This window comes from Neodiprion fabricii, chromosome 5, assembly GCF_021155785.1.
Source record: "Neodiprion fabricii isolate iyNeoFabr1 chromosome 5, iyNeoFabr1.1, whole genome shotgun sequence".
Classification (NCBI taxonomy): Eukaryota; Metazoa; Arthropoda; class Insecta; order Hymenoptera; family Diprionidae; genus Neodiprion; species Neodiprion fabricii.
The window spans coordinates 2917916-2945152 of NC_060243.1; the positions used below are offsets into that span (position 1 = coordinate 2917916).

At 40.4% G+C, this 27237-nt stretch overlaps 3 protein-coding genes across 6 annotated transcripts in view; 2 read left to right on the forward strand and 1 right to left on the reverse strand.

Annotated features, from left to right (window-relative positions):
• Positions 1–987: 987 nt before the first annotated feature.
• On the forward strand, positions 988–25560 carry LOC124182255 (venom carboxylesterase-6-like). Of its 3 annotated transcripts, none has more exons than XR_006870719.1 (9): positions 988–1490; positions 2247–2568; positions 2646–2843; positions 3082–3260; positions 3370–3538; positions 3616–3737; positions 3833–3951; positions 4517–4649; positions 4726–4863. XR_006870719.1 is itself a non-coding variant. In XM_046569248.1 (8 exons), the coding sequence occupies exons 1-8, from the start codon at positions 1248–1250 to the stop codon at positions 4922–4924; spliced, it is 1779 nt and encodes a 592-aa protein (XP_046425204.1). In that variant the 5' UTR covers positions 989–1247; the 3' UTR covers positions 4925–5237. The 3 variants fall into 3 exon arrangements, 1 of the variants encoding a protein (XP_046425204.1); XR_006870718.1 differs by adding an exon at positions 25451–25560 and having other exon boundaries at positions 989–1490; positions 3616–3951; positions 4726–4989; XM_046569248.1 differs by having other exon boundaries at positions 989–1490; positions 3616–3951; positions 4726–5237.
• LOC124182261 (luciferin 4-monooxygenase-like) overlaps positions 21553–27237 on the reverse strand; it is a 42115-nt gene continuing 36430 nt past the window's right edge. Inside the window, exon 8 of the mRNA XM_046569260.1 lies at positions 21553–22341. Within this exon, the coding sequence (XP_046425216.1) occupies positions 22319–22341 (23 nt within the window). The 3' untranslated portion in view covers positions 21553–22318. The remainder of the gene's footprint in view (positions 22342–27237) is intronic.
• LOC124182259 (venom carboxylesterase-6-like) lies at positions 22496–25463 on the forward strand. Of its 2 annotated transcripts, none has more exons than XM_046569255.1 (8): positions 22496–22728; positions 22801–23095; positions 23669–23866; positions 23971–24149; positions 24289–24457; positions 24563–24898; positions 24986–25106; positions 25289–25463. In XM_046569255.1, the coding sequence occupies exons 1-8, from the start codon at positions 22525–22527 to the stop codon at positions 25461–25463; spliced, it is 1677 nt and encodes a 558-aa protein (XP_046425211.1). In that variant the 5' UTR covers positions 22496–22524. The 2 variants fall into 2 exon arrangements, with proteins under 2 accessions (XP_046425211.1, XP_046425212.1); XM_046569256.1 differs by having other exon boundaries at positions 23669–23812.

Genomic DNA, 27237 nt, shown 5'->3' on the forward strand with positions numbered 1-27237 from the left:
CGCAAAAGATCGCGACGAAATTCTGTCGTTGAATTTGGACGGGTCGATGTAAGAATTTCATATCATGGTAAAGTAGAAAAAGCGGTGGAAATAAGTATGAAACTTTGGGACATCTTGTTTGTAATACATGTGGATTTATCAAGAGCTTGATGAAATATGGAAATATATACATTAGAATTATAGTACATTGTAAGAATATGTACTTGAAACTTAATTTAGAGGTAATATTGCGATTCGCTGTCTTATAGTTAATGTATGCGTTTTTATAAGGGGTGAAATCACCGGTTTTGCCACCCTTTCTGATCTAAGCATAGTCGTCGTAGGTAAAAGACGTATAAATGCTTTCATACGTTGCAAAATGAATAAGGTTACTGCGTAAACCAATGTTATTGTAAAAACAGTGTTGTTTCGGTTGTTAAACTGATAACACGCATTTCTAATAAAAAGCATTATTCTAATCTTTTATTTTCGCTGCATGATAATTCGCTGCATATAAGCTCACGAACCTGTTTATTTCATTGTATAACGCCGAGTTCGTTACAATATCATATATTATTCGCCGTTTTTCTTATGGTAACTACTATTATGTTTACCTGCACAATATTCGATACTTTTCAATTACAGTCCTAGCTGTGTTACTTGACTTCCATTAATTCAAATCCGTCACCGTTTACGTGATCGAGCATTACCGATTATCACCGGCTTATAAAACATGACTCGGTGCACTTAAAGATACGAGCAGTTTACGTATTGGCAAATAGTACAAGTTACAAAAATTAGTATATGATAAGCACGTAACTCAGTGCACGTGAACATAGCGTACTTAATATACAATATAAGACTTAACAAGATCACGGGTATAAATGATAGTACGAAAGAAGAAATTGATAACTGGATGTATAATTATAATAATTTTGACATATTTTTATTTACGTCAAATTACTTAACATTAAGCTGTGAACCCGAGAATCTTCTAAGTGTACTCTACGATTTCTCGCAAATAGGCGATGACATTGTCAGACCCTTGGGTGTTTTGCTTACTTCCATTCAGTAGAATATTATACGGAGATGCCGAGTAAATTATACCCTCTCTGACCACATGGAACCAAGTTATCTTTGATCAGTGTTAGATAATACTAATAACATGTTGTTATACCATTTCTTGCCGAATTAAAACAAAAACTGGGCACAGGCAGACGCGATCGCGGTTAAACATATCAGTCGATAATTGTGCGTAGAGCGTCACAATGAAGAAGACGACACCCTGCAAGACCACGATGAAGCTCTTTTTGATATCTGCAATTTACCTCATGGTTTTCTTCGACTGTCATTCGAGTCTCACCGTCAAAATCGAGGAACGATACCCAAGGGTTGTTACACCACTTGGATCGATAGAAGGCTATTTCAAAGTAACGAGCAACAATAAGCGTATAGAAGCCTACGAAGGTATACCTTACGCCAAACCACCGATCGGCGAGTTGCGATTTCGGGTAAGTGTCGAGTAGAGTCAACTTCGACGTGTCCAACCCAGGTAGCACACTGTTGGCTGTTAGTTGACTTAATATCGACAGAAATTTTCAATAAACTATTTCAAGTCAATTGTTAATAGCAAGTATATTACGAGCCTATAGTTGGCTGTAGACTGACTTAGATTGTGCGAATCTCCTTTGAAATGCCATGATAAATTCAACACCTGACGTCAACTGTTATTAGGTAGTTAGTTGAGTGTGAGCAATGAAGAAAAAAAGGCAGTAATTTGCTAGTAGACTAATTACGTGGACTAATAGTCGGCTGGTGTCAAGTATGTGGTAACGATTTGTCAGTCTAACTGCCACCAGACATTGACGTTCATTCGACGTATGAATACGCTCCACGTAAACAATTATCTATATGAAATACGTCAACAACTTTTGACTTGACATTCAGTAGTAAACACAAGGTAAAAACGGGTTGTCTAGTCGAATTTTCTAATACTTGGCATTTCAGAGGACATTCGTAAACATCAAGTATCACTCACGTTCCATAAATATTGACATAAGCATGTCAACTTTTAAGTTCAGATTTTTCATGATTTATGATCAATCAAAAATAGCCGACCTTTGGTCTATTTTTTGCCAAAAATACGTCGACATTTTTTTAATGGGACGAACCGTCGACTTTTTGCAGTCGAACGACAGTAGTTGCCTCTGGATAAGTGTGCTACCTAGTTATATCATCGGACCAAATTAGTGATACGAATTTCGCAGGTCGCCAGGCGTCTCTCGCCATGGTCTGGCGTTTTGAAGGCAAAACGGTTCGGGCTGCCATGTTTGCAGTATACTCACTTCCCTATGGATCCTGCCAACCAGGTCGAAGGCTCCGAGGATTGTCTTTACATGAATATTTACGCGGCGGGTCGGTGCGAACGCCACTTCAAGGCAACTATGGATCCAGCCGAGTTACTACCGGTTATTGTCTACATTCACGGAGGCGCGTTTCAATTCGGGTCCGCGATGAATTTCAAGCCAACTTACTTGCTCAACAAAGACATTATTCTGGTTACGTTTAATTACAGGCTTGGACCACTAGGTGAGCTGATTGTAGCTTACTAAGTATTCTTTATTACGATACTGGCACATAGCTATTTCTTACATCACATGCGTCAGGTTTTCTTAGTACGGAGGATGCGACAGTCCCCGGGAATATGGGTCTCAAGGATCAAGTAATTGCTTTGCATTGGATTGCGGACAACATTCAGTCATTCGGTGGGGATCCGGAAAAGATTACCATTGCAGGACATAGCTCTGGCGGGGCTAGCGTGCATTATCACTACTTAACGAATCTCACCTCAGGATTGTTTAATGGTGAGACAGGGTCAAAGTTTAGGAGTGAAGATGAAGATATGCATAGACTAGAGCGGTTCATTTTCTAACATTTTTTTTTCCGTTTTTTTTTTTAATGAGCGACTAAATTCGTGACATGTACTAAAACAAATTGTCGCAAATATTTCGTTTCGTACCTTAAAAAGAAAACAAAGTTAAAAAATGAACCAGCCGAATGTAGATGTCAATGTACTAAACATACGCATACCGACGTTTGAAGCCGGAATTTCGCTGAGTGGCACAGCGTTGAATTGCTGGGCGCAGACAGAAGGATCCCTTATGAAGGCGAAAAAACTGGCATCCATTGTAGGGTGTCCGTCAAGAGATGTCCAAGACATGGTGGAATGTCTGAAAATTCGTCCTGGATATCAGATCGTGCAAGCCGTTGGGGAGTTTATGGTAAGTGGTAACGACACTCTGCTATGATCGTTGAACAAAAAAAAGAAAATTTGAAACACTGTCGGAGTAATCGACTGTTTGAACTAATACGATGTTATCGTTTCACCAGCCGTGGCTATTCAACCCTTTCAGTCCCTTTGGACCAGTAGTCGAGAAAGGTGGCAGTGATTTTACGTTTATCGATCGATCTCCCATTGATATAATAAAATCTGGTGAAGTGCAGGACGTTGCATGGATCACGGGTGTTACAAGCGAGGAAGGCCTCTACCCAGCTGGTGGTACATGAGCCATAAATAATTGAAAGGAGTTGTGTATACCATGAGCATACTTTTTTAAATATACATATTTTGCACAGATTTTGTGACCAGCGAGGAGCTTCTTGCAGACTTGAATGAAAACTGGGAATCGATCGCACCTCATCTACTTGATTTCAATTACACCGCACCGAAGGCTCAACACGCCAATATTTCTAAATTGGTAAAGCAATACTACTTGGGATCAAAACCAATCGAGGTATCCACCATCACGGAAATCGTGCAATTACTTACTGATCGTTTGTTTGTTGCCGATAGTATCAGGGCAGCGAGACTTCAAGCTCGGGGCAATCAAACTCCCGTGAGATTTTATTATTTCACATACAGGGGGGTCCACAGTCTGAGCGAATTATTGACCAGCAATACACAGAATTTCGGTAAGTTTTGATTGAATTTGTTCGAAAAGAGGTACCTTAGTAGGAACATTATATAGGTCAGTCCATCAATTATCAACAAATGAACGGAACGTCAAAAATCTGAGATTTGTCTGTAATTTTTGTCTCTTGTCGCGTCTACTAAGATTGAAAAGTTAACCAAGTTTGAACCTTCACCGATTTACCGTTCGCGAGGAATGCCACATCGAAGTTTATCATTTCCACGTAATTGAGGCTTAAACGCGAATTGTTTTCATATCGTTATCGGCATGGGCAAATTATGAAAAAATAGATAACTTAAGTGAAATATTGTTTAATTAAAATTTTTTTTTTATGGCGGTAATAATACGAAAACGACTTGGTTTCAAACCTCAATTAGGTCGAAATGATAAACTTCGATGTGGCAATCCTTGCAAACGGTAATTCCGATAAGGTTCAAACTTGGTTAACTTTTTAATCGTAGTACTCACTACAAGGGGTAAAAAATCCAGGTAAATTGATTTTTTGACGTCCCGTTCATAATTTGTTGATAATTCTTGGCCCATATGCATTCGCCTTCTTTTCTCAGGTGTCAGTCACTCGGATGACGTTGCGTACGTGTTCGATGCCGCATCGGGATTGTTTAATTCATCGACAACACCGGAAGACCGGAACATACGAAATCTTTTGATTAATCTCTGGGTGTCGTATGCCACAAAAGGGTGAGTCCTACTCCGGGAATTCTACCACGGAGCGATGATTACTATTAAATGTTCAAAATGTTTACTCCTTTTCCAGCTTTCCAAATATCGGTATTGAATGGCCTGAGGTGAGCAAATCTTCGGACAGATTTTTCCACCTAGAAATCGGAGGGCCGAAAGAAATCAGTATAAAGGATGGTCCTGCCTTTGGAGAGGAGAAGTTTTGGCAGGGTCTTAATTTAAGCGAAAATATAGAAACGAAGAACCATGTCAAGGGCAAGAACTCTGAGTTGTGATACAACGTTTCTCGGTTTCCGCTCGACTGCATGTATAATTTGATCTGGGAATTATGTTTAATAGTACTCGCAGAACAACTATGTAGGTCATATCTATTGGCACACCGCATTTGTATACAAGTTTGATACGATATTCTTTTTGCAATAAAAAATTAATGTAACAACGTATGATTATAAGATGTTTAAATTAAACGTTACACGTTAAGAGTGATTACGATCTGCATCGGCGTATCATCGTAATATCGGACAATTAGACGTGTTGATGATGTATTTAGTAGATACTCCTTGCTTACGAGCCCAGATTTTTTCGTATGTACGGAACTCGTTGTTTTATCGCTTTGTTGCGAGATAATGATAACTGATTTAATTTGTAACGAATGTCTGTAAAAGGTAAATATCGAACTGGATTAGTAAATGGTGCGAAAAACGAAACCGATGCTTCAACTGGTACAAGTAAAAGCCGAGTCTTGCAAAGCTGGTTAAACACAAGAGCCAAATTCTCTCCTGACAGTGAAGGTTATCAGAGGAATGAGCCCATAACAGGTGAAAAGACGGTATACCAAAAAAAAAAATTAACAACACCATCTTGAATAAACGAGCTCGGATAAACAACATGATTAAGCTGCCATTCGTCACTGGTTATCCAGTTGAAAGAATGAACCTTGTGAAAGGTTTTACGGTACTGTTTAAGGTAGTTAAACATTTTCAGAATCCAGATAAACAGTTGCTAATTGTTTTCGTATTTTATGATACATCGCAACTCGCTTTTGGAGATAAAGTATATCGTTAACTTAGGTCATCGATATGAAGCTCTTAGTTGTGTATTAACAAATTATAGTTCTTCCAGTTACTGAACGTAATTCTGAACGGTACATGCAAATGTATACAGAAGAAGTATCTATGAGCGGAGTCGCATTAAATTCACCATCTCTGGTCCAAGGTTCTCTTCGGAAGGCAAAGAAAGATGCAGACTTTGTTGGAAGTCCAACAAAAAACACAAGGAATAGGGTCAATTGGACTCGCAACCTTCAGATGGAATCACGCTAACTGTGAAAAATTAAAAATTTTAACGTGAGTCACATGTAATGGGCATAGTAATTGTGCACGCTTAAAATGTTATTTAAGTCTTAATTGATAGCGTTTTCATAGGTATTTACTATCATCCTTCAAAGTAACGGTGTTCTTTCAGCGCCTGGTGAGTGTTCAACGATTCTCAATAATTGGCTACTAGAAGATGTGATCCGGTGAGCGGACACGTTATCGGCGAGCAAGTAATTATATTTCAATTTTTATCTACCTGTTGTAAGAATTCTTGATTCGTTGGAGAATCCACTTAAAAATATTTTGCTTCACTTTTGATTCCACAGATTGAGTACAAGCGAGCAGGAATTTCGATGTTTCCAAATAGCAGAATTAACATTATGAATGAGTGTGAATGAGAGAGCTAAGTATGGTGATCCTGAGATTTCAAATACTAATTTTACACCTGTAATGACGGACTGCGCACGATCTTGTTCTACGATGACGTTAATGTAGCATGTGAATTAATTAATTGTAGCGTTTCGTGAAATCGGTACCAAATTTTTGTCTCAAAATCGCTTTATACAAGATTTTCCAGACGAGTTAGAAATCAAGGAATGCGAAGAAGAGAAAAACGTCAGGGGATTAATGGCTGAAAAAGTATGAGAAAAACAGAGTCAGTTTTCATTTTGTCATTTGTATCTTTTCGAAATCGTCGGAATGGCGACCAAAAACATCCATGAGCTTTCTTTTTTGCAAGTTTTGACAATGAGAACTTTTTGCGTTGGATTAGATTTGAATGACATTTCTAGATCTGTGAATGAGGCGGACAATCCAGGAAAGACGCATAAAATGGAAGAAAATTTTTATTCTTTTCTTTATTATAATTTGTGCTGCATCAAAAAGGAACAACCCAATATTATGCGAGTCGTATCCTGAGAAAATGCGTTCCATCTGTACGCTGATCGGAACTAAATCTACACTTACGAACTACAATCCAAACTATCCTATACCACATTTTTCACATGACGTAATGTTCGTTTTCCTCATATCATCGACGGATTTCGTGTGTAAGTGTCTACCTATTTTAAGTGTGAATATGCATGTTTTAATTCGAAACAATTTGACTTGTTACTGAAGTACTATACACTGATACACAAACACTTGTACTAAAATAACAACTTGAATAAACAAAAACTTTGTGTCTATGAAGTTATGATTTTTCTTTCCCCTCATTTGAAATACCCAGGGCGAGAATATTGTGTTCTGGCCGTAGAGGTTGAATTGTCGAGCGATAAATGTGATTCTTTGCTGACTAATTCGACCCCCAGAAACTCAAAAAACGCAGCGAAAAGGGCGTGGGACCAACAGGAGAGAAATTACGAAGGAAAAAGCACCTGCTGAAAAATGTCGAAATCACAGGTTCTCGTTTTTTGGCAGTAACTTTTGATCCGTTGATCGCAGCGTATTGGAACTGCGCCCAATCGATTTCTCTCGCAAAATTACGTCCGAATAGTGCCAGAAAGAATTTATTCCAGCACTTTTCAAAATCGCCAAAATTTTCGCCTAAAATACAAAGGGGTTAACCTTCCTTTTTTTTTGACCGAAAAATTTTTCGTCTTAGAATCGATTTGTATGACCCTTGTCCGACCAATTGGACCCTCAGGAACTCAGAAAACGCAGCGAAAAGAGCGTGGGACCAACAGGAGAGAAATTACGAAGGAAAAAGCACCTGCTGAAAAATGTCGAAATCACAGGTTCTCGTTTTTTGGCAGTAACTTTTGATCCGTTGATCGCAGCGTATTGGAACTGCGCCCAATCGATTTCTCTCGCAAAATTACGTCCGAATAGTGCCAGAAAGAATTTATTCCAGCACTTTTCAAAATCGCCAAAATTTTCGCCTAAAATACAAAGGGGTTAACCTTCCTTTTTTTTTGACCGAAAAATTTTTCGTCTTAGAATCGATTTGTATGACCCTTGTCCGACCAATTGGACCCTCAGGAACTCAGAAAACGCAGCGAAAAGAGCGTGGGACCCACAGGAGGGAAATTACGAAGGAAAAAGCACCTGCTGAAAAATGTCGAAAACACAGGTTCACGTTTTTCGGCTGTAACTTTTGTTCTGTTGATCGCAGCGTATTGGAACTGCGCCCAATCGATTTCTCTCGCAAAATTACGTCCGAATAGTGCCAGAAAGAATTTATTCCAGCACTTTTCAAAATCGCCAAAATTTTCGCCTAAAATACAAAGGGGTTAACCTTCCTTTTTTTTTGACCGGAAAATTTTTCGTCTTAGAATCGATTTGTATGACCCTTGTCCGACCAATTGGACCCTCAGGAACTCAGAAAACGCAGCGAAAAGAGCGTGGGACCAACAGGAGAGAAATTACGAAGGAAAAAGCACCTGCTGAAAAATGTCGAAATCACAGGTTCTCGTTTTTTGGCAGTAACTTTTGATCCGTTGATCGCAGCGTATTGGAACTGCGCCCAATCGATTTCTCTCGCAAAATTACGTCCGAATAGTGCCAGAAAGAATTTATTCCAGCACTTTTCAAAATCGCCAAAATTTTCGCCTAAAATACAAAGGGGTTAACCTTCCTTTTTTTTTGACCGGAAAATTTTTCGTCTTAGAATCGATTTGTATGACCCTTGTCCGACCAATTGGACCCTCAGGAACTCAGAAAACGCAGCGAAAAGAGCGTGGGACCAACAGGAGGGAAATTACGAAGGAAAAAGCACCTGCTGAAAAATGTCGAAAACACAGGTTCACGTTTTTCGGCTGTAACTTTTGTTCTGTTGATCGCAGCGTATTGGAACTGCGCCCAATCGATTTCTCTCGCAAAATTACGTCCGAATAGTGCCAGAAAAAATTTATTCCAGCACTTTTCAAAATCGCCAAAATTTTCGCCTAAAATACAAAGGGGTTAACCTTCCTTTTTTTTTGGCCGAAAAATTTTTCGTCTTAGAATCGATTTGTATGACCTTTGTCCGACCAATTGGACCCTCAGGAACTCAGAAAACGCAGCGAAATGAGCGTAGGACCAACAGGAGCGAAACGGCGAGCAAAAATGCACCTGCTGAAAAATGTCGAAAACACAGGTTCGCGTTTTTCGGCTGTAACTTTTGTTCTGTTGATCGCAGCGTATTGGAACTGCACCCAATCGATTTCTCTCGCAGAATTACGTCCGAATAGTGCCAGAAAGAATTTATTCCAGCACTTTTCAAAATCGCCAAAATTTTCGCCTAAAATACAAAGGGGTTAACCTTCCTTTTTTTTTGGCCGAAAAATTTTTCGTCTTAGAATCGATTTGTATGACCCTTGTCCGACCAATTGGACCCTCAGGAACTCAGAAAACGCAGCGAAAAGAGCGTGGGACCAACAGGAGAGAAATTACGAAGGAAAAAGCACCTGCTGAAAAATGTCGAAATCACAGGTTCTCGTTTTTTGGCAGTAACTTTTGATCCGTTGATCGCAGCGTATTGGAACTGCGCCCAATCGATTTCTCTCGCAAAATTACGTCCGAATAGTGCCAGAAAGAATTTATTCCAGCACTTTTCAAAATCGCCAAAATTTTCGCCTAAAATACAAAGGGGTTAACCTTCCTTTTTTTTTGGCCGAAAAATTTTTCGTCTTAGAATCGATTTGTATGACCTTTGTCCGACCAATTGGACCCTCAGGAACTCAGAAAACGCAGCGAAATGAGCGTAGGACCAACAGGAGCGAAACGGCGAGCAAAAATGCACCTGCTGAAAAATGTCGAAAACACAGGTTCGCGTTTTTCGGCTGTAACTTTTGTTCTGTTGATCGCAGCGTATTGGAACTGCACCCAATCGATTTCTCTCGCAAAATTACGTCCGAATAGTGCCAGAAAGAATTTATTCCAGCACTTTTCAAAATCGCCAAAATTTTCGCCTAAAATACAAAGGGGTTAACCTTCCTTTTTTTTTGGCCGAAAAATTTTTCGTCTTAGAATCGATTTGTATGACCTTTGTCCGACCAATTGGACCCTCAGGAACTCAGAAAACGCAGCGAAATGAGCGTAGGACCAACAGGAGCGAAACGGCGAGCAAAAATGCACCTGCTGAAAAATGTCGAAAACACAGGTTCGCGTTTTTCGGCTGTAACTTTTGTTCTGTTGATCGCAGCGTATTGGAACTGCACCCAATCGATTTCTCTCGCAGAATTACGTCCGAATAGTGCCAGAAAGAATTTATTCCAGCACTTTTCAAAATCGCCAAAATTTTCGCCTAAAATACAAAGGGGTTAACCTTCCTTTTTTTTTGGCCGAAAAATTTTTCGTCTTAGAATCGATTTGTATGACCCTTGTCCGACCAATTGGACCCTCAGGAACTCAGAAAACGCAGCGAAAAGAGCGTGGGACCAACAGGAGAGAAATTACGAAGGAAAAAGCACCTGCTGAAAAATGTCGAAATCACAGGTTCTCGTTTTTTGGCAGTAACTTTTGATCCGTTGATCGCAGCGTATTGGAACTGCGCCCAATCGATTTCTCTCGCAAAATTACGTCCGAATAGTGCCAGAAAGAATTTATTCCAGCACTTTTCAAAATCGCCAAAATTTTCGCCTAAAATACAAAGGGGTTAACCTTCCTTTTTTTTTGGCCGAAAAATTTTTCGTCTTAGAATCGATTTGTATGACCTTTGTCCGACCAATTGGACCCTCAGGAACTCAGAAAACGCAGCGAAATGAGCGTAGGACCAACAGGAGCGAAACGGCGAGCAAAAATGCACCTGCTGAAAAATGTCGAAAACACAGGTTCGCGTTTTTCGGCTGTAACTTTTGTTCTGTTGATCGCAGCGTATTGGAACTGCACCCAATCGATTTCTCTCGCAAAATTACGTCCGAATAGTGCCAGAAAGAATTTATTCCAGCACTTTTCAAAATCGCCAAAATTTTCGCCTAAAATACAAAGGGGTTAACCTTCCTTTTTTTTTGGCCGAAAAATTTTTCGTCTTAGAATCGATTTGTATGACCCTTGCCCGACCAATTGGACCCTCAGGAACTCAGAAAACGCAGCGAAAAGAGCGTGGGACCAACCGGAGAGAAATTACGAAGGAAAAAGCACCTGCTGAAAAATGTCGAAATCACAGGTTCTCGTTTTTTGGCAGTAACTTTTGATCCGTTGATCGCAGCGTATTGGAACTGCGCCCAATCGATTTCTCTCGCAAAATTACGTCCGAATAGTGCCTGAAAGAATTTATTCCAGCACTTTTCAAAATCGCCAAAATTTTCGCCTAAAATACAAAGGGGTTAACCTTCCTTTTTTTTTGACCGGAAAATTTTTCGTCTTAGAATCGATTTGTATGACCCTTGTCCGACCAATTGGACCCTCAGGAACTCAGAAAACGCAGCGAAAAGAGCGTGGGACCAACAGGAGGGAAATTACGAAGGAAAAAGCACCTGCTGAAAAATGTCGAAAACACAGGTTCACGTTTTTCGGCTGTAACTTTTGTTCTGTTGATCGCAGCGTATTGGAACTGCGCCCAATCGATTTCTCTCGCAAAATTACGTCCGAATAGTGCCAGAAAGAATTTATTCCAGCACTTTTCAAAATCGCCAAAATTTTCGCCTAAAATACAAAGGGGTTAACCTTCCTTTTTTTTTGGCCGAAAAATTTTTCGTCTTAGAATCGATTTGTATGACCTTTGTCCGACCAATTGGACCCTCAGGAACTCAGAAAACGCAGCGAAATGAGCGTAGGACCAACAGGAGCGAAACGGCGAGCAAAAATGCACCTGCTGAAAAATGTCGAAAACACAGGTTCGCGTTTTTCGGCTGTAACTTTTGTTCTGTTGATCGCAGCGTATTGGAACTGCACCCAATCGATTTCTCTCGCAAAATTACGTCCGAATAGTGCCAGAAAGAATTTATTCCAGCACTTTTCAAAATCGCCAAAATTTTCGCCTAAAATACAAAGGGGTTAACCTTCCTTTTTTTTTGGCCGAAAAATTTTTCGTCTTAGAATCGATTTGTATGACCCTTGTCCGACCAATTGGACCCTCAGGAACTCAGAAAACGCAGCGAAAAGAGCGTGGGACCAACAGGAGAGAAATTACGAAGGAAAAAGCACCTGCTGAAAAATGTCGAAAACACAGGTTCACGTTTTTCGGCTGTAACTTTTGTTCTGTTGATCGCAGCGTATTGGAACTGCGCCGAATCGATTTCTCTCGCAAAATTACGTCCGAATAGTGCCAGAAAGAATTTATTCCAGCACTTTTCAAAATCGCCAAAATTTTCGCCTAAAATACAAAGGGGTTAACCTTCCTTTTTTTTTGACCGAAAAATTTTTCGTCTTAGAATCGATTTGTATGACCCTTGTCCGACCAATTGGACCCTCAGGAACTCAGAAAACGCAGCGAAAAGAGCGTGGGACCAACAGGAGAGAAATTACGAAGGAAAAAGCACCTGCTGAAAAATGTCGAAATCACAGGTTCTCGTTTTTTGGCAGTAACTTTTGATCCGTTGATCGCAGCGTATTGGAACTGCGCCCAATCGATTTCTCTCGCAAAATTACGTCCGAATAGTGCCAGAAAGAATTTATTCCAGCACTTTTCAAAATCGCCAAAATTTTCGCCTAAAATACAAAGGGGTTAACCTTCCTTTTTTTTTGGCCGAAAAATTTTTCGTCTTAGAATCGATTTGTATGACCCTTGTCCGACCAATCGGACCCTCAGGAACTCAGAAAACGCAGCGAAATGAGCGTAGGACCAACAGGAGCGAAACGGCGAGCAAAAATGCACCTGCTGAAAAATGTCGAAAACACAGGTTCACGTTTTTCGGCTGTAACTTTTGTTCTGTTGATCGCAGCGTATTGGAACTGCGCCCAATCGATTTCTCTCGCAAAATTACGTCCGAATAGTGCCAGAAAGAATTTATTCCAGCACTTTTCAACATCGCCAAAATTTTCGCCTAAAATACAAAGGGGTTAACCTTCCTTTTTTTTTGGCCGAAAAATTTTTCGTCTTAGAATCGATTTGTATGACCCTTGTCCGACCAATTGGACCCTCAGGAACTCAGAAAACGCAGCGAAAAGAGCGTGGGACCAACAGGAGAGAAATTACGAAGGAAAAAGCACCTGCTGAAAAATGTCGAAATCACAGGTTCTCGTTTTTTGGCAGTAACTTTTGATCCGTTGATCGCAGCGTATTGGAACTGCGCCCAATCGATTTCTCTCGTAAAATTACGTCCGAATAGTGCCAGAAAGAATTTATTCCAGCACTTTTCAAAATCGCCAAAATTTTCGCCTAAAATACAAAGGGGTTAACCTTCCTTTTTTTTTGGCCGAAAAATTTTTCGTCTTAGAATCGATTTGTATGACCTTTGTCCGACCAATTGGACCCTCAGGAACTCAGAAAACGCAGCGAAATGATCGTAGGACCAACAGGAGCGAAACGGCGAGCAAAAATGCACCTGCTGAAAAATGTCGAAAACACAGGTTCACGTTTTTCGGCTGTAACTTTTGTTCTGTTGATCGCAGCGTATTGGAACTGCGCCCAATCGATTTCTCTCGCAAAATTACGTCCGAATAGTGCCAGAAAGAATTTATTCCAGCACTTTTCAAAATCGCCAAAATTTTCGCCTAAAATACAAAGGGGTTAACCTTCCTTTTTTTTTGGCCGAAAAATTTTTCGTCTTAGAATCGATTTGTAAGACCCTTTTCCAAACAATTGGACCCTCGGGAACTCAGAAAACGCAGCGGAAAGAGCGTGGGACCAACAGGAGAGAAATTACGAAGGAAAAAGCACCTGCTGAAAAATGTCGAAATCACAGGTTCTCGTTTTTTGGCAGTAACTTTTGATCCGTTGATCGCAGCGTATTGGAACTGCGCCCAATCGATTTCTCTCGCAAAATTACGTCCGAATAGTGCCAGAAAGAATTTATTCCAGCACTTTTCAAAATCGCCAAAATTTTCGCCTAAAATACAAAGGGGTTAACCTTCCTTTTTTTTTGACCGAAAAATTTTTCGTCTTAGAATCGATTTGTATGACCCTTGTCCGACCAATTGGACCCTCAGGAACTCAGAAAACGCAGCGAAAAGAGCGTGGGACCAACAGGAGAGAAATTACGAAGGAAAAAGCACCTGCTGAAAAATGTCGAAATCACAGGTTCTCGTTTTTTGGCAGTAACTTTTGATCCGTTGATCGCAGCGTATTGGAACTGCGCCCAATCGATTTCTCTCGCAAAATTACGTCCGAATAGTGCCAGAAAGAATTTATTCCAGCACTTTTCAAAATCGCCAAAATTTTCGCCTAAAATACAAAGGGGTTAACCTTCCTTTTTTTTTGGCCGAAAAATTTTTCGTCTTAGAATCGATTTGTATGACCCTTGTCCGACCAATCGGACCCTCAGGAACTCAGAAAACGCAGCGAAATGAGCGTAGGACCAACAGGAGCGAAACGGCGAGCAAAAATGCACCTGCTGAAAAATGTCGAAAACACAGGTTCACGTTTTTCGGCTGTAACTTTTGTTCTGTTGATCGCAGCGTATTGGAACTGCGCCCAATCGATTTCTCTCGCAAAATTACGTCCGAATAGTGCCAGAAAGAATTTATTCCAGCACTTTTCAACATCGCCAAAATTTTCGCCTAAAATACAAAGGGGTTAACCTTCCTTTTTTTTTGGCCGAAAAATTTTTCGTCTTAGAATCGATTTGTATGACCCTTGTCCGACCAATTGGACCCTCAGGAACTCAGAAAACGCAGCGAAAAGAGCGTGGGACCAACAGGAGAGAAATTACGAAGGAAAAAGCACCTGCTGAAAAATGTCGAAATCACAGGTTCTCGTTTTTTGGCAGTAACTTTTGATCCGTTGATCGCAGCGTATTGGAACTGCGCCCAATCGATTTCTCTCGTAAAATTACGTCCGAATAGTGCCAGAAAGAATTTATTCCAGCACTTTTCAAAATCGCCAAAATTTTCGCCTAAAATACAAAGGGGTTAACCTTCCTTTTTTTTTGGCCGAAAAATTTTTCGTCTTAGAATCGATTTGTATGACCTTTGTCCGACCAATTGGACCCTCAGGAACTCAGAAAACGCAGCGAAATGATCGTAGGACCAACAGGAGCGAAACGGCGAGCAAAAATGCACCTGCTGAAAAATGTCGAAAACACAGGTTCACGTTTTTCGGCTGTAACTTTTGTTCTGTTGATCGCAGCGTATTGGAACTGCGCCCAATCGATTTCTCTCGCAAAATTACGTCCGAATAGTGCCAGAAAGAATTTATTCCAGCACTTTTCAAAATCGCCAAAATTTTCGCCTAAAATACAAAGGGGTTAACCTTCCTTTTTTTTTGGCCGAAAAATTTTTCGTCTTAGAATCGATTTGTATGACCCTTGTCCGACCAATTGGACCCTCAGGAACTCAGAAAACGCAGCGAAAAGAGCGTGGGACCAACAGGAGAGAAATTACGAAGGAAAAAGCACCTGCTGAAAAATGTCGAAATCACAGGTTCTCGTTTTTTGGCAGTAACTTTTGATCCGTTGATCGCAGCGTATTGGAACTGCGCCCAATCGATTTCTCTCGTAAAATTACGTCCGAATAGTGCCAGAAAGAATTTATTCCAGCACTTTTCAAAATCGCCAAAATTTTCGCCTAAAATACAAAGGGGTTAACCTTCCTTTTTTTTTGGCCGAAAAATTTTTCGTCTTAGAATCGATTTGTATGACCCTTGTCCGACCAATTGGACCCTCAGGAACTCAGAAAACGCAGCGAAAAGAGCGTGGGACCAACAGGAGAGAAATTACGAAGGAAAAAGCACCTGCTGAAAAATGTCGAAAACACAGGTTCACGTTTTTCGGCTGTAACTTTTGTTCTGTTGATCGCAGCGTATTGGAACTGCGCCCAATCGATTTCTCTCGCAAAATTACGTCCGAATAGTGCCAGAAAGAATTTATTCCAGCACTTTTCAAAATCGCCAAAATTTTCGCCTAAAATACAAAGGGGTTAACCTTCCTTTTTTTTTGACCGAAAAATTTTTCGTCTTAGAATCGATTTGTATGACCCTTGTCCGACCAATTGGACTCTCAGGAACTCAGAAAATGCAGCGAAAAGAGCGTGGGACCAACAGGAGAGAAATTACGAAGGAAAAAGCACCTGCTGAAAAATGTCGAAATCACAGGTTCTCGTTTTTTGGCAGTAACTTTTGATCCGTTGATCGCAGCGTATTGGAACTGCGCCCAATCGATTTCTCTCGCAAAATTACGTCCGAATAGTGCCAGAAAGAATTTATTCCAGCACTTTTCAAAATCGCCAAAATTTTCGCCTAAAATACAAAGGGGTTAACCTTCCTTTTTTTTTGGCCGAAAAATTCTTCGTCTTAGAATCGATTTGTATGACCTTTGTCCGACCAATTGGACCCTCAGGAACTCAGAAAACGCAGCGAAATGATCGTAGGACCAACAGGAGCGAAACGGCGAGCAAAAATGCACCTGCTGAAAAATGTCGAAAACACAGGTTCACGTTTTTCGGCTGTAACTTTTGTTCTGTTGATCGCAGCGTATTGGAACTGCGCCCAATCGATTTCTCTCGCAAAATTACGTCCGAATAGTGCCAGAAAGAATTTATTCCAGCACTTTTCAAAATCGCCAAAATTTTCGCCTAAAATACAAAGGGGTTAACCTTCCTTTTTTTTTGGCCGAAAAATTTTTCGTCTTAGAATCGATTTGTATGACCTTTGTCCGACCAATTGGACCCTCAGGAACTCAGAAAACGCAGCGAAATGATCGTAGGACCAACAGGAGCGAAACGGCGAGCAAAAATGCACCTGCTGAAAAATGTCGAAAACACAGGTTCACGTTTTTCGGCTGTAACTTTTGTTCTGTTGATCGCAGCGTATTGGAACTGCGCCCAATCGATTTCTCTCGCAAAATTACGTCCGAATAGTGCCAGAAAGAATTTATTCCAGCACTTTTCAAAATCGCCAAAATTTTCGCCTAAAATACAAAGGGGTTAACCTTCCTTTTTTTTTGGCCGAAAAATTTTTCGTCTTAGAATCGATTTGTATGACCTTTGTCCGACCAATTGGACCCTCAGGAACTCAGAAAACGCAGCGAAATGATCGTAGGACCAACAGGAGCGAAACGGCGAGCAAAAATGCACCTGCTGAAAAATGTCGAAAACACAGGTTCACGTTTTTCGGCTGTAACTTTTGTTCTGTTGATCGCAGCGTATTGGAACTGCGCCCAATCGATTTCTCTCGCAAAATTACGTCCGAATAGTGCCAGAAAGAATTTATTCCAGCACTTTTCAAAATCGCCAAAATTTTCGCCTAAAATACAAAGGGGTTAACCTTCCTTTTTTTTTGGCCGAAAAATTTTTCGTCTTAGAATCGATTTGTATGACCCTTGTCCGACCAATTGGACCCTCAGGAACTCAGAAAACGCAGCGAAAAGAGCGTGGGACCAACAGGAGAGAAATTACGAAGGAAAAAGCACCTGCTGAAAAATGTCGAAAACACAGGTTCACGTTTTTCGGCTGTAACTTTTGTTCTGTTGATCGCAGCGTATTGGAACTGCGCCCAATCGATTTCTCTCGCAAAATTACGTCCGAATAGTGCCAGAAAGAATTTATTCCAGCACTTTTCAAAATCGCCAAAATTTTCGCCTAAAATACAAAGGGGTTAACCTTCCTTTTTTTTTGACCGAAAAATTTTTCGTCTTAGAATCGATTTGTATGACCCTTGTCCGACCAATTGGACTCTCAGGAACTCAGAAAATGCAGCGAAAAGAGCGTGGGACCAACAGGAGAGAAATTACGAAGGAAAAAGCACCTGCTGAAAAATGTCGAAATCACAGGTTCTCGTTTTTTGGCAGTAACTTTTGATCCGTTGATCGCAGCGTATTGGAACTGCGCCCAATCGATTTCTCTCGCAAAATTACGTCCGAATAGTGCCAGAAAGAATTTATTCCAGCACTTTTCAAAATCGCCAAAATTTTCGCCTAAAATACAAAGGGGTTAACCTTCCTTTTTTTTTGGCCGAAAAATTCTTCGTCTTAGAATCGATTTGTATGACCTTTGTCCGACCAATTGGACCCTCAGGAACTCAGAAAACGCAGCGAAATGATCGTAGGACCAACAGGAGCGAAACGGCGAGCAAAAATGCACCTGCTGAAAAATGTCGAAAACACAGGTTCACGTTTTTCGGCTGTAACTTTTGTTCTGTTGATCGCAGCGTATTGGAACTGCGCCCAATCGATTTCTCTCGCAAAATTACGTCCGAATAGTGCCAGAAAGAATTTATTCCAGCACTTTTCAAAATCGCCAAAATTTTCGCCTAAAATACAAAGGGGTTAACCTTCCTTTTTTTTTGGCCGAAAAATTTTTCGTCTTAGAATCGATTTGTATGACCTTTGTCCGACCAATTGGACCCTCAGGAACTCAGAAAACGCAGCGAAATGATCGTAGGACCAACAGGAGCGAAACGGCGAGCAAAAATGCACCTGCTGAAAAATGTCGAAAACACAGGTTCACGTTTTTCGGCTGTAACTTTTGTTCTGTTGATCGCAGCGTATTGGAACTGCGCCCAATCGATTTCTCTCGCAAAATTACGTCCGAATAGTGCCAGAAAGAATTTATTCCAGCACTTTTCAAAATCGCCAAAATTTTCGCCTAAAATACAAAGGGGTTAACCTTCCTTTTTTTTTGGCCGAAAAATTTTTCGTCTTAGAATCGATTTGTATGACCTTTGTCCGACCAATTGGACCCTCAGGAACTCAGAAAACGCAGCGAAATGATCGTAGGACCAACAGGAGCGAAACGGCGAGCAAAAATGCACCTGCTGAAAAATGTCGAAAACACAGGTTCACGTTTTTCGGCTGTAACTTTTGTTCTGTTGATCGCAGCGTATTGGAACTGCGCCCAATCGATTTCTCTCGCAAAATTACGTCCGAATAGTGCCAGAAAGAATTTATTCCAGCACTTTTCAAAATCGCCAAAATTTTCGCCTAAAATACAAAGGGGTTAACCTTCCTTTTTTTTTGGCCGAAAAATTTTTCGTCTTAGAATCGATTTGTATGACCTTTGTCCGACCAATTGGACCCTCAGGAACTCAGAAAACGCAGCGAAATGATCGTAGGACCAACAGGAGCGAAACGGCGAGCAAAAATGCACCTGCTGAAAAATGTCGAAAACACAGGTTCACGTTTTTCGGCTGTAACTTTTGTTCTGTTGATCGCAGCGTATTGGAACTGCGCCCAATCGATTTCTCTCGCAAAATTACGTCCGAATAGTGCCAGAAAGAATTTATTCCAGCACTTTTCAAAATCGCCAAAATTTTCGCCTAAAATACAAAGGGGTTAACCTTCCTTTTTTTTTGGCCGAAAAATTTTATGTCTTAGAAACGATTTGTATGACCCTTGTCCGACCAATTGGACCCTCAGGAACTCAGAAAACGCAGCGAAAAGAGCGTGGGACCAACAGGAGAGAAATTACGAAGGAAAAAGCACCTGCTGAAAAATGTCGAAAACACAGGTTCACGTTTTTCGGCTGTAACTTTTGTTCTGTTGATCGCAGCGTATTGGAACTGCGCCCAATCGATTTCTCTCGCAAAATTACGTCCGAATAGTGCCAGAAAGAATTTATTCCAGCACTTTTCAAAATCGCCAAAATTTTCGCCTAAAATACAAAGGGGTTAACCTTCCTTTTTTTTTGGCCGAAAAATTTTTCGTCTTAGAAACGATTTGTATGACCCTTGTCCGACCAATTGGACCCTCAGGAACTCAGAAAACGCAGCGAAAAGAGCGTGGGACCAACAGGAGAGAAATTACGAAGGAAAAAGCACCTGCTGAAAAATGTCGAAATCACAGGTTCTCGTTTTTTGGCAGTAACTTTTGATCCGTTGATCGCAGCGTATTGGAACTGCGCCCAATCGATTTCTCTCGCAAAATTACGTCCGAATAGTGCCAGAAAGAATTTATTCCAGCACTTTTCAAAATCGCCAAAATTTTCGCCTAAAATACAAAGGGGTTAACCTTCCTTTTTTTTTGACCGAAAAATTTTTCGTCTTAGAATCGATTTGTATGACCCTTGTCCGACCAATTGGACCCTCAGGAACTCAGAAAACGCAGCGAAAAGAGCGTGGGACCAACAGGAGAGAAATTACGAAGGAAAAAGCACCTGCTGAAAAATGTCGAAATCACAGGTTCTCGTTTTTTGGCAGTAACTTTTGATCCGTTGATCGCAGCGTATTGGAACTGCGCCCAATCGATTTCTCTCGCAAAATTACGTCCGAATAGTGCCAGAAAGAATTTATTCCAGCACTTTTCAAAATCGCCAAAATTTTCGCCTAAAATACAAAGGGGTTAACCTTCCTTTTTTTTTGACCGAAAAATTTTTCGTCTTAGAATCGATTTGTATGACCCTTGTCCGACCAATTGGACCCTCAGGAACTCAGAAAACGCAGCGAAAAGAGCGTGGGACCCACAGGAGGGAAATTACGAAGGAAAAAGCACCTGCTGAAAAATGTCGAAAACACAGGTTCACGTTTTTCGGCTGTAACTTTTGTTCTGTTGATCGCAGCGTATTGGAACTGCGCCCAATCGATTTCTCTCGCAAAATTACGTCCGAATAGTGCCAGAAAGAATTTATTCCAGCACTTTTCAAAATCGCCAAAATTTTCGCCTAAAATACAAAGGGGTTAACCTTCCTTTTTTTTGACCGAAAAATTTTTCGTCTTAGAATCGATTTGTATGACCCTTGTCCGACCAATTGGACCCTCAGGAACTCAGAAAACGCAGCGAAATGAGCGTAGGACCAACAGGAGCGAAACGGCGAGCAAAAATGCACCTGCTGAAAAATGCCGAAAACACAGGTTCACGTTTTTCGGCTGTAACTTTTGATGCATTGATCGCAGCGTATTGGAACTGCGCCCAATCGATTTCTCTGGCAAAATTACGTCCGAATAGTGCTAGGAAGAATTTATTCCAGCACTTTTCAAAATCGCGAAAATTCCGCAAAAAATGCAAAGGGGTTAGCCTCACTTTTTCTTCATTTTTCGATCGAAAAATTTGAGGTTTCGGATTCGATTAGTATGACTATCACCTGACTAATGGGACTCCCAGGAACTCAAAAAACGCAGCGAAAAGAGCGTGGGACCAACAGCAGATGAATGACGACGAAAAGATCTCCAGCTGAAAAATGTGAAAAATACAGGTTCTGGTTTTTTGGCTGTCACTTTTGATCCGTTGCTCGCAGCGTATTGGGACTTCGCACAATCGATTTCACTCGCAGAATTACGTCGGAAGAGTGCACCAGAGAATTGTTCCCAGCATTATTGAAAATTGCCAGAATCCCGACTCAAAATCCAAAGGCTTTCCTTATTTTTTGATATTCGGAATTTACGAGTTTCTATCTGAGAAACGAATCAGACAACGTTGAGTGCATAAACAAAAGTGGTGAAACCGTTGTACGACCTAAGGCTGCGATAATACGGGGAAATTCCACACTACCGCCTGACATTTCGATTACAGCTGAATAAATACAAACGGCCCCGAGTAGACTGTAAATTGAACCCTAATCGTCGCAAAAAAGTATTCAGAGCATCGTACGTCCAGCAGCTTAGAATATCACGAACATAATATTCTGAAATTCAACTCCACATTTATTTCAATCCAGCTTACATAAAACAGTTACAATACAGCATCGTATGTAATATATTGTATCTTGCAGAGGTGCGTAGCATCTGTTTCCAGGCCGCAACTTAAACTACACTTATAGCAAATTCAGATAGTAGCTGTCTCATCTGACATTTTTTACATCTTCCTTCAAATAGTGTATATTGCATCTCTTATATCATATTATATAACAATCAGTTTCCTCATATAATATTCAATCACACTTTTGCAACACCTTTCATCTTACAACTTGTTAAATTACTACACACTCAGACCCGAAGACTTGTACTAGAATTAAGGAATATTGAATACACTGCCACTGAACTGAGACTGAATCTCTGTAGCTATGAATTTGTCATTTTTCGACTTTACATCTTGAAAAATCCCGTGCAAATTTTACGTATTTCGGCCTTAACTTCTGATCCGTAGTTAGCATCGGGACGAAACCGCGCGCAATCGATTCTCTGGTAAAATCATGCTGATATAGTATATTAAACAATTTATCCTAGCATTATTTGAAATCGACCAATTTCCGATGGAATGAACCAATACATGAATTATACCAAACGCATACATTCATTCGTTTCTTAAAATCATTCTCTGGGCGTCTCTTTCTCTATCCACAATTTTATCTTTCAATTCGATCTTGTAATTTCATTGTGCTGAACCATGCTGTAGGATGATCGGTGATTGTCATTGTCAGGAAAAGCGTGTAACATTATTTCCCAGCCTCACGAATTAGAGTATTTGGTCACCCCGCCATTCGAATTCCACCTGAAACATTTTTAAACGGCTGAATTATTATACTAACGCAAATAATTTTGACCCACTTGCACACTTTTAGACTCACAACTGTGCTTCGCTCGAGTATATAAACAAGACACAGTTTTTAGGAGTGTAAACCCGACTCCGTGCCATTGCACAATTACTTTTCGCGGAACGATTCGGGTTTTGACGATGAAGTCATTGTTTTTAATCCTGTTGATTTTTCGATTCTGTAACTGTAATCCAAGTGAAAATACAAATGAATCAGCACCAAAAGTTGTTACGTCTCTGGGCCCGATCGAAGGTCACTATCAAATGTCAAGCGAAGGTCACCGAATTGAGGCTTACGAAGGGATTCCGTACGCGGTACCACCAATTGGAAATTTAAGATTCGAGGTAGTGGTTTAATAAGAATCAAACTTTTTGTATAAAAGTTATAACATTACGCTGTGATGTTTGGTTTTACAGATTGCAAAGCCGATCTCGTCATGGACGGGTGTTATGATGGCGAAAGAACCCGGACCAATGTGCCTTCAGTACGGCAGGGAAATGAAAAATACTGTTCAGAAAATTAGGGGTTCCGAAAACTGTCTCTACTTGAACGTTTACACACGATCTACATCTTCTCCACATGGTTCGCCGGTTATATTTTTTATCAACGGAGATTCATTTATGACAGGCGCGGGTTCGGATTTTGGACCCGAGTACTTACTCAATCAGGATGTAATTCTTGTGACGTCAGACTCCAGAAGAGGAATACTGGGTACGTTGGAATTTGTATGCGTGATGTTATAGGATGCATATTCCCAAACAAAAGTGAGTCTCGGTGAGAATATTGAACACTTAGGGATCCGGTAAGAATTTTTGAAAAATGAATCAAAAGTCCTGAATTTTTTTATATGTTTTCGTAAATGGTTATACATAACACTGAAGAAGTTTCAGAGGCATGGAACGAAGTTTTCATAAGTGGAACGTTAGAAAATTTTGGAAATCGAAATTATTCAAAACGGTGAAAAATTCCAAAAAAAATTCATAGGTATTCAGAATAATCAATGCGTTCATTCTACGAGAAATAAAAATAATTTCATTAAAGATTTGTCACACGCATTATTGTTTAAACAATTTATCATCAACTTTTTGAAATTATGATTATCGTTGTTATTCAAAACGAATTATCTTATCAACTTGATTATGATGGATTTTCTTTCACATTTTTACCTCATCACGAAGTGTTCAATATTCTCACTGAGACTTACTTTTGGTTGGGAATATACGTCGCATAAAACTTTAAGCTCTTTCGACCTGCAATGTTTCATATCTGCGTATATTTTATAAGGATTCTTAAGTACGGAAGACCACATTGTTCCCGGAAACATGGGAATGAAGGATCAAGTTATCGCACTACGTTGGGTCAAGAAGAACATTGGCTCTTTCGGTGGAGACCCTTCAAGGATTACGATTGTAGGACATAGTGCCGGAGGTATTTCCGCACAATATTTCTACTTGACAAACATCACTGCGGGCATGTTCCAAAGTAGGTTTCCATTTATTGCCAATGACCACTCGCTTAACGTACCCATACTCAACTCATCACCTGACCATATTATCGTCTCGGATACTACATGCCGGTATTTTCAGGGGGAATGTCAATCAGCGGCACTGTACTGCAGCCTCAGGCTCTTATCGAAAAACCTCTTTTAAAAGCAAAGAGAGTTGCAGACCTTGTGGGATGTCCAACTAGCAAAATCCGATCCATGGTCGATTGTTTGAAAGCCCAGCCTGCGGACAAGATTGTGCTTACTATAAAAGACTTTGAAGTAAGTGGCGCAGAATGCTATTTACGGTCATTATCGCGATTAGAATACCAAAGTAACGTAGCGCAAAGTTTACTGGGTATCGTAAACAATGCCTTCCCACGTCGTACAATTTGTTCATCCAAGTCCATTACGATCCTAGCTATTCCAAGGCGTTTATTCAACCGTTTTTGGACCAGTTGTTGAGAAGGGGCATGGTGATTTCAAAATGATCGATCGACCACCCATGGAATCACTTGCTCTTGGCTTCGTACAGGACCTACCGTGGTATTGTGTTGGTGTTGAAGATGATGGCCTAATCACATCAGCTGGTGAGATGCGGTCAATTACCGTGTGTTATTAAGTGACCTTTCAGGTAAAACGAGCCGTTGTTGCTAGAAAAAAATTATCGTGGTTGTGAATCTACCTTTATTCAGGACTCCTCAACAATCCTCTGCAACTGTACCTATTCGATATGAACTTTGGGAAAATCGCACCTTCTTTGCTGGGCTACAATGACACCGTGCCAGAGAGCAAGAAACCCGAAGTTACCCGACTTATAAAAGAAAAATATTTTAATAAAAGACCAATCGATTTATTGAGCGCAGGAGAGGTCACAAAAATAATAACCGATTGGTTGTATGGTATCGGTAACGAGAAAGCGGCAAGGATGCATGCACGAGCCATTCGAAGTCCCGTCCGTTCTTGCTTGTTCACGTACAAAGGATCTCACAGTATCACCGAAATCTTGACCGGCAACACCATGAACTACGGTAATTTGAAAGCAAATTTGAAATTTGAGAATTATGGCGATATGAAATTACATCGTTACTTTCTAAACCTAACTAAACGTGTTCTAGGAGTTTCCCAATACGACGATCTTGCTTATTTATTTCCGTTATTCTTTACACCAACATCTCAACAAGATCTAAAAATGCAGAAGATAATGACCAATTTCTGGGTATCGTATGCCACCAATGGGTAAGTGAGATATCTTTCCGTAGTAACGATTAAATCTCTACCGGAGATCCCAGCGTTTCAAATTTTGCAGCACGCTTACGTATACGTGCATTTATTACATAAGAAGAATACTTTGCGATAAGATGAAAATCGGAAAAAAACACCCACAATAAAAACGATAAGAAAATTAAATTTACTTGCAGTACGGCGGATATGAGTGTCGAGTGGTCCAACCTGAATCCATGCCAGACGGAGTATCGCTATCTTCAAATCGCTGGACCGGATAAAATTTACATGAACGGCAGCACAAACTTCGGGAATAAGGAGTTCTGGGAGACGATTGATCTTCAAGAGAACACCCTGCCATACGTTAACTGAATGCGTATTCGAAATGATCGAGAACTCTGTCATCACAAATACTATTCATAATACAATGAATATAAGGCCCAGAGATCCTATCCGGATAAATTATCGCCGATTCATAAATTATAATAGAAAGTATTTGATGACTCTCCAGATTATAGTTGCATGTAATCATAAATTGATCGCAATTGTTTTTAAGATATACTGTACTCGAATAGCCAAGGATCTGAGAAAATATATGAAAAAATACATGAGACAAACGCTTTTTTATTTCCTGCTGGTACACGTAACGTTAGTTTATATGGGTTGTATACCCTTACACAGATTACCAGATTCTGATCTTCTCTCAAATGAATAACGTCAAGCTGATAATATAAGATACGGTCAGAGTCTGAAAGCCTACATATGCACGGAGAGAAGCAATTTTGTGGAGAAGAAACTGGAAGACTTCATTTTCCAGTCAATATTTTACAATAGCCCAATGAATATTGTTTGACACGCATTGAATTATTATAGGATTTAATCCTAATCTAGTTATTTTTAAAACAGGGAATCTAACGTGACAATTATTTTTAACATAATGTAAGCGTCGCTGGTTTATGAGAGCACTAAGTCTTCTACCTGCACAAGAACTACTCAACAAAATGTACAAAATAAATTGTTATTCACCAATAGCAGTCCAACCTGTACGTGTATTTTACTATCCTAGCTATCCTAGCCTCTATTTCGAAAATGGTTGGAAGTGAGTCCTAATCATGAGCGTTTCGGTCTTACCCTAACACCACGAATTAATCATCAAATGCTGTCGATATATTCGTAGACACGTTGCGAATGCCTATGTCTAGTATTATCTAGGACAAAAGACACCTGTTGGAGTATGCACACATCGATTATTTCCAGTTTGTATCAACCGCGCTGTAAAAAGCTAAATTACTGAGTATTTAAGAATACAAGTTCTGTACAGATGAACACAGGTTGTAACCTACTTGGTGGGGTTTAGGTGTCTCTAAACGGTAGAGCAAAATATATGGTAATCATTAAGCAACTCTCTACTATTCAAGTCAGATACGAACCTTAAAAACTGGAAAAGCTTGCAGCACTATCCCAGTGCTTCTCGAGCTAGCTAATCCACATCTTGTGCCAAGCCATGAAGTCTTGGATTGTCGCAACGTTCTTGATCGGATACGGTCTATGTTTTACGCAAAACGACACAGAGACGGCGAATCCGAGTGCGAATACGACCGTGGGGCTGATACTGGGTTACTTCAGAACCTCGTACGGAGGCCGTCGTTTCAAAGCCTTCGAAGGTATACGCTACGCAGAACCCCCAATCGGAAGTTTGAGATTCGAGGTGAGGAACCGCACGTTCGTCACAATATTGCGCAGATTAAAAATTCACAACATAAGTACAAACTGCGATTTCACAGATTCCCAGGCCTGTCTCACCGAAGCCGGACGTTACAGAGGCAAAACAATATGGATCTGAGTGTCTGCAATACGCCAAAGCTGGAAGTACAGGCTACAAACTATTTGGTTCCGAGGATTGTCTGTTTCTGAACGTTTTTGCCCCGATAATAAATTCGTCGGATTCACTACTACCGGTTATATTCTTCATTCATGGAGGTGATTTTAGGATTGGTGCCGGATCGCAATATCAACCTGACTATTTGCTCGACCGGAACATAGTGCTGGTTACGATTAACTACAGGCTCGGACCTTTGGGTAAGCCGTAATTGGTCCTGAGATTCTTCGTATGTACGCAACTCTCGATTCCTCTGTGTCAGGTTTC

What these genes read in the sequence shown, in the direction of transcription:
- LOC124182259 (XM_046569255.1), top strand. Translation starts at nt 22,525, where the DNA reads ATGAAGTCATTGTTTTTAATCCTGTTGATTTTTCGATTCTGTAACTGT. An exon ending in TTGGAAATTTAAGATTCGAG is followed by an intron (nt 22,729 to 22,800) that starts GTAGTGGTTTAA and finishes TTGGTTTTACAG; the next exon opens with ATTGCAAAGCCGATCTCGTC. An exon ending in CACTGCGGGCATGTTCCAAA is followed by an intron (nt 23,867 to 23,970) that starts GTAGGTTTCCAT and finishes CGGTATTTTCAG; the next exon opens with GGGGAATGTCAATCAGCGGC.
- LOC124182255 (XM_046569248.1), top strand. Translation starts at nt 1,248, where the DNA reads ATGAAGAAGACGACACCCTGCAAGACCACGATGAAGCTCTTTTTGATA. An exon ending in CACCTCAGGATTGTTTAATG is followed by an intron (nt 2,844 to 3,081) that starts GTGAGACAGGGT and finishes CGACGTTTGAAG; the next exon opens with CCGGAATTTCGCTGAGTGGC. An exon ending in CAGCAATACACAGAATTTCG is followed by an intron (nt 3,952 to 4,516) that starts GTAAGTTTTGAT and finishes TTCTTTTCTCAG; the next exon opens with GTGTCAGTCACTCGGATGAC.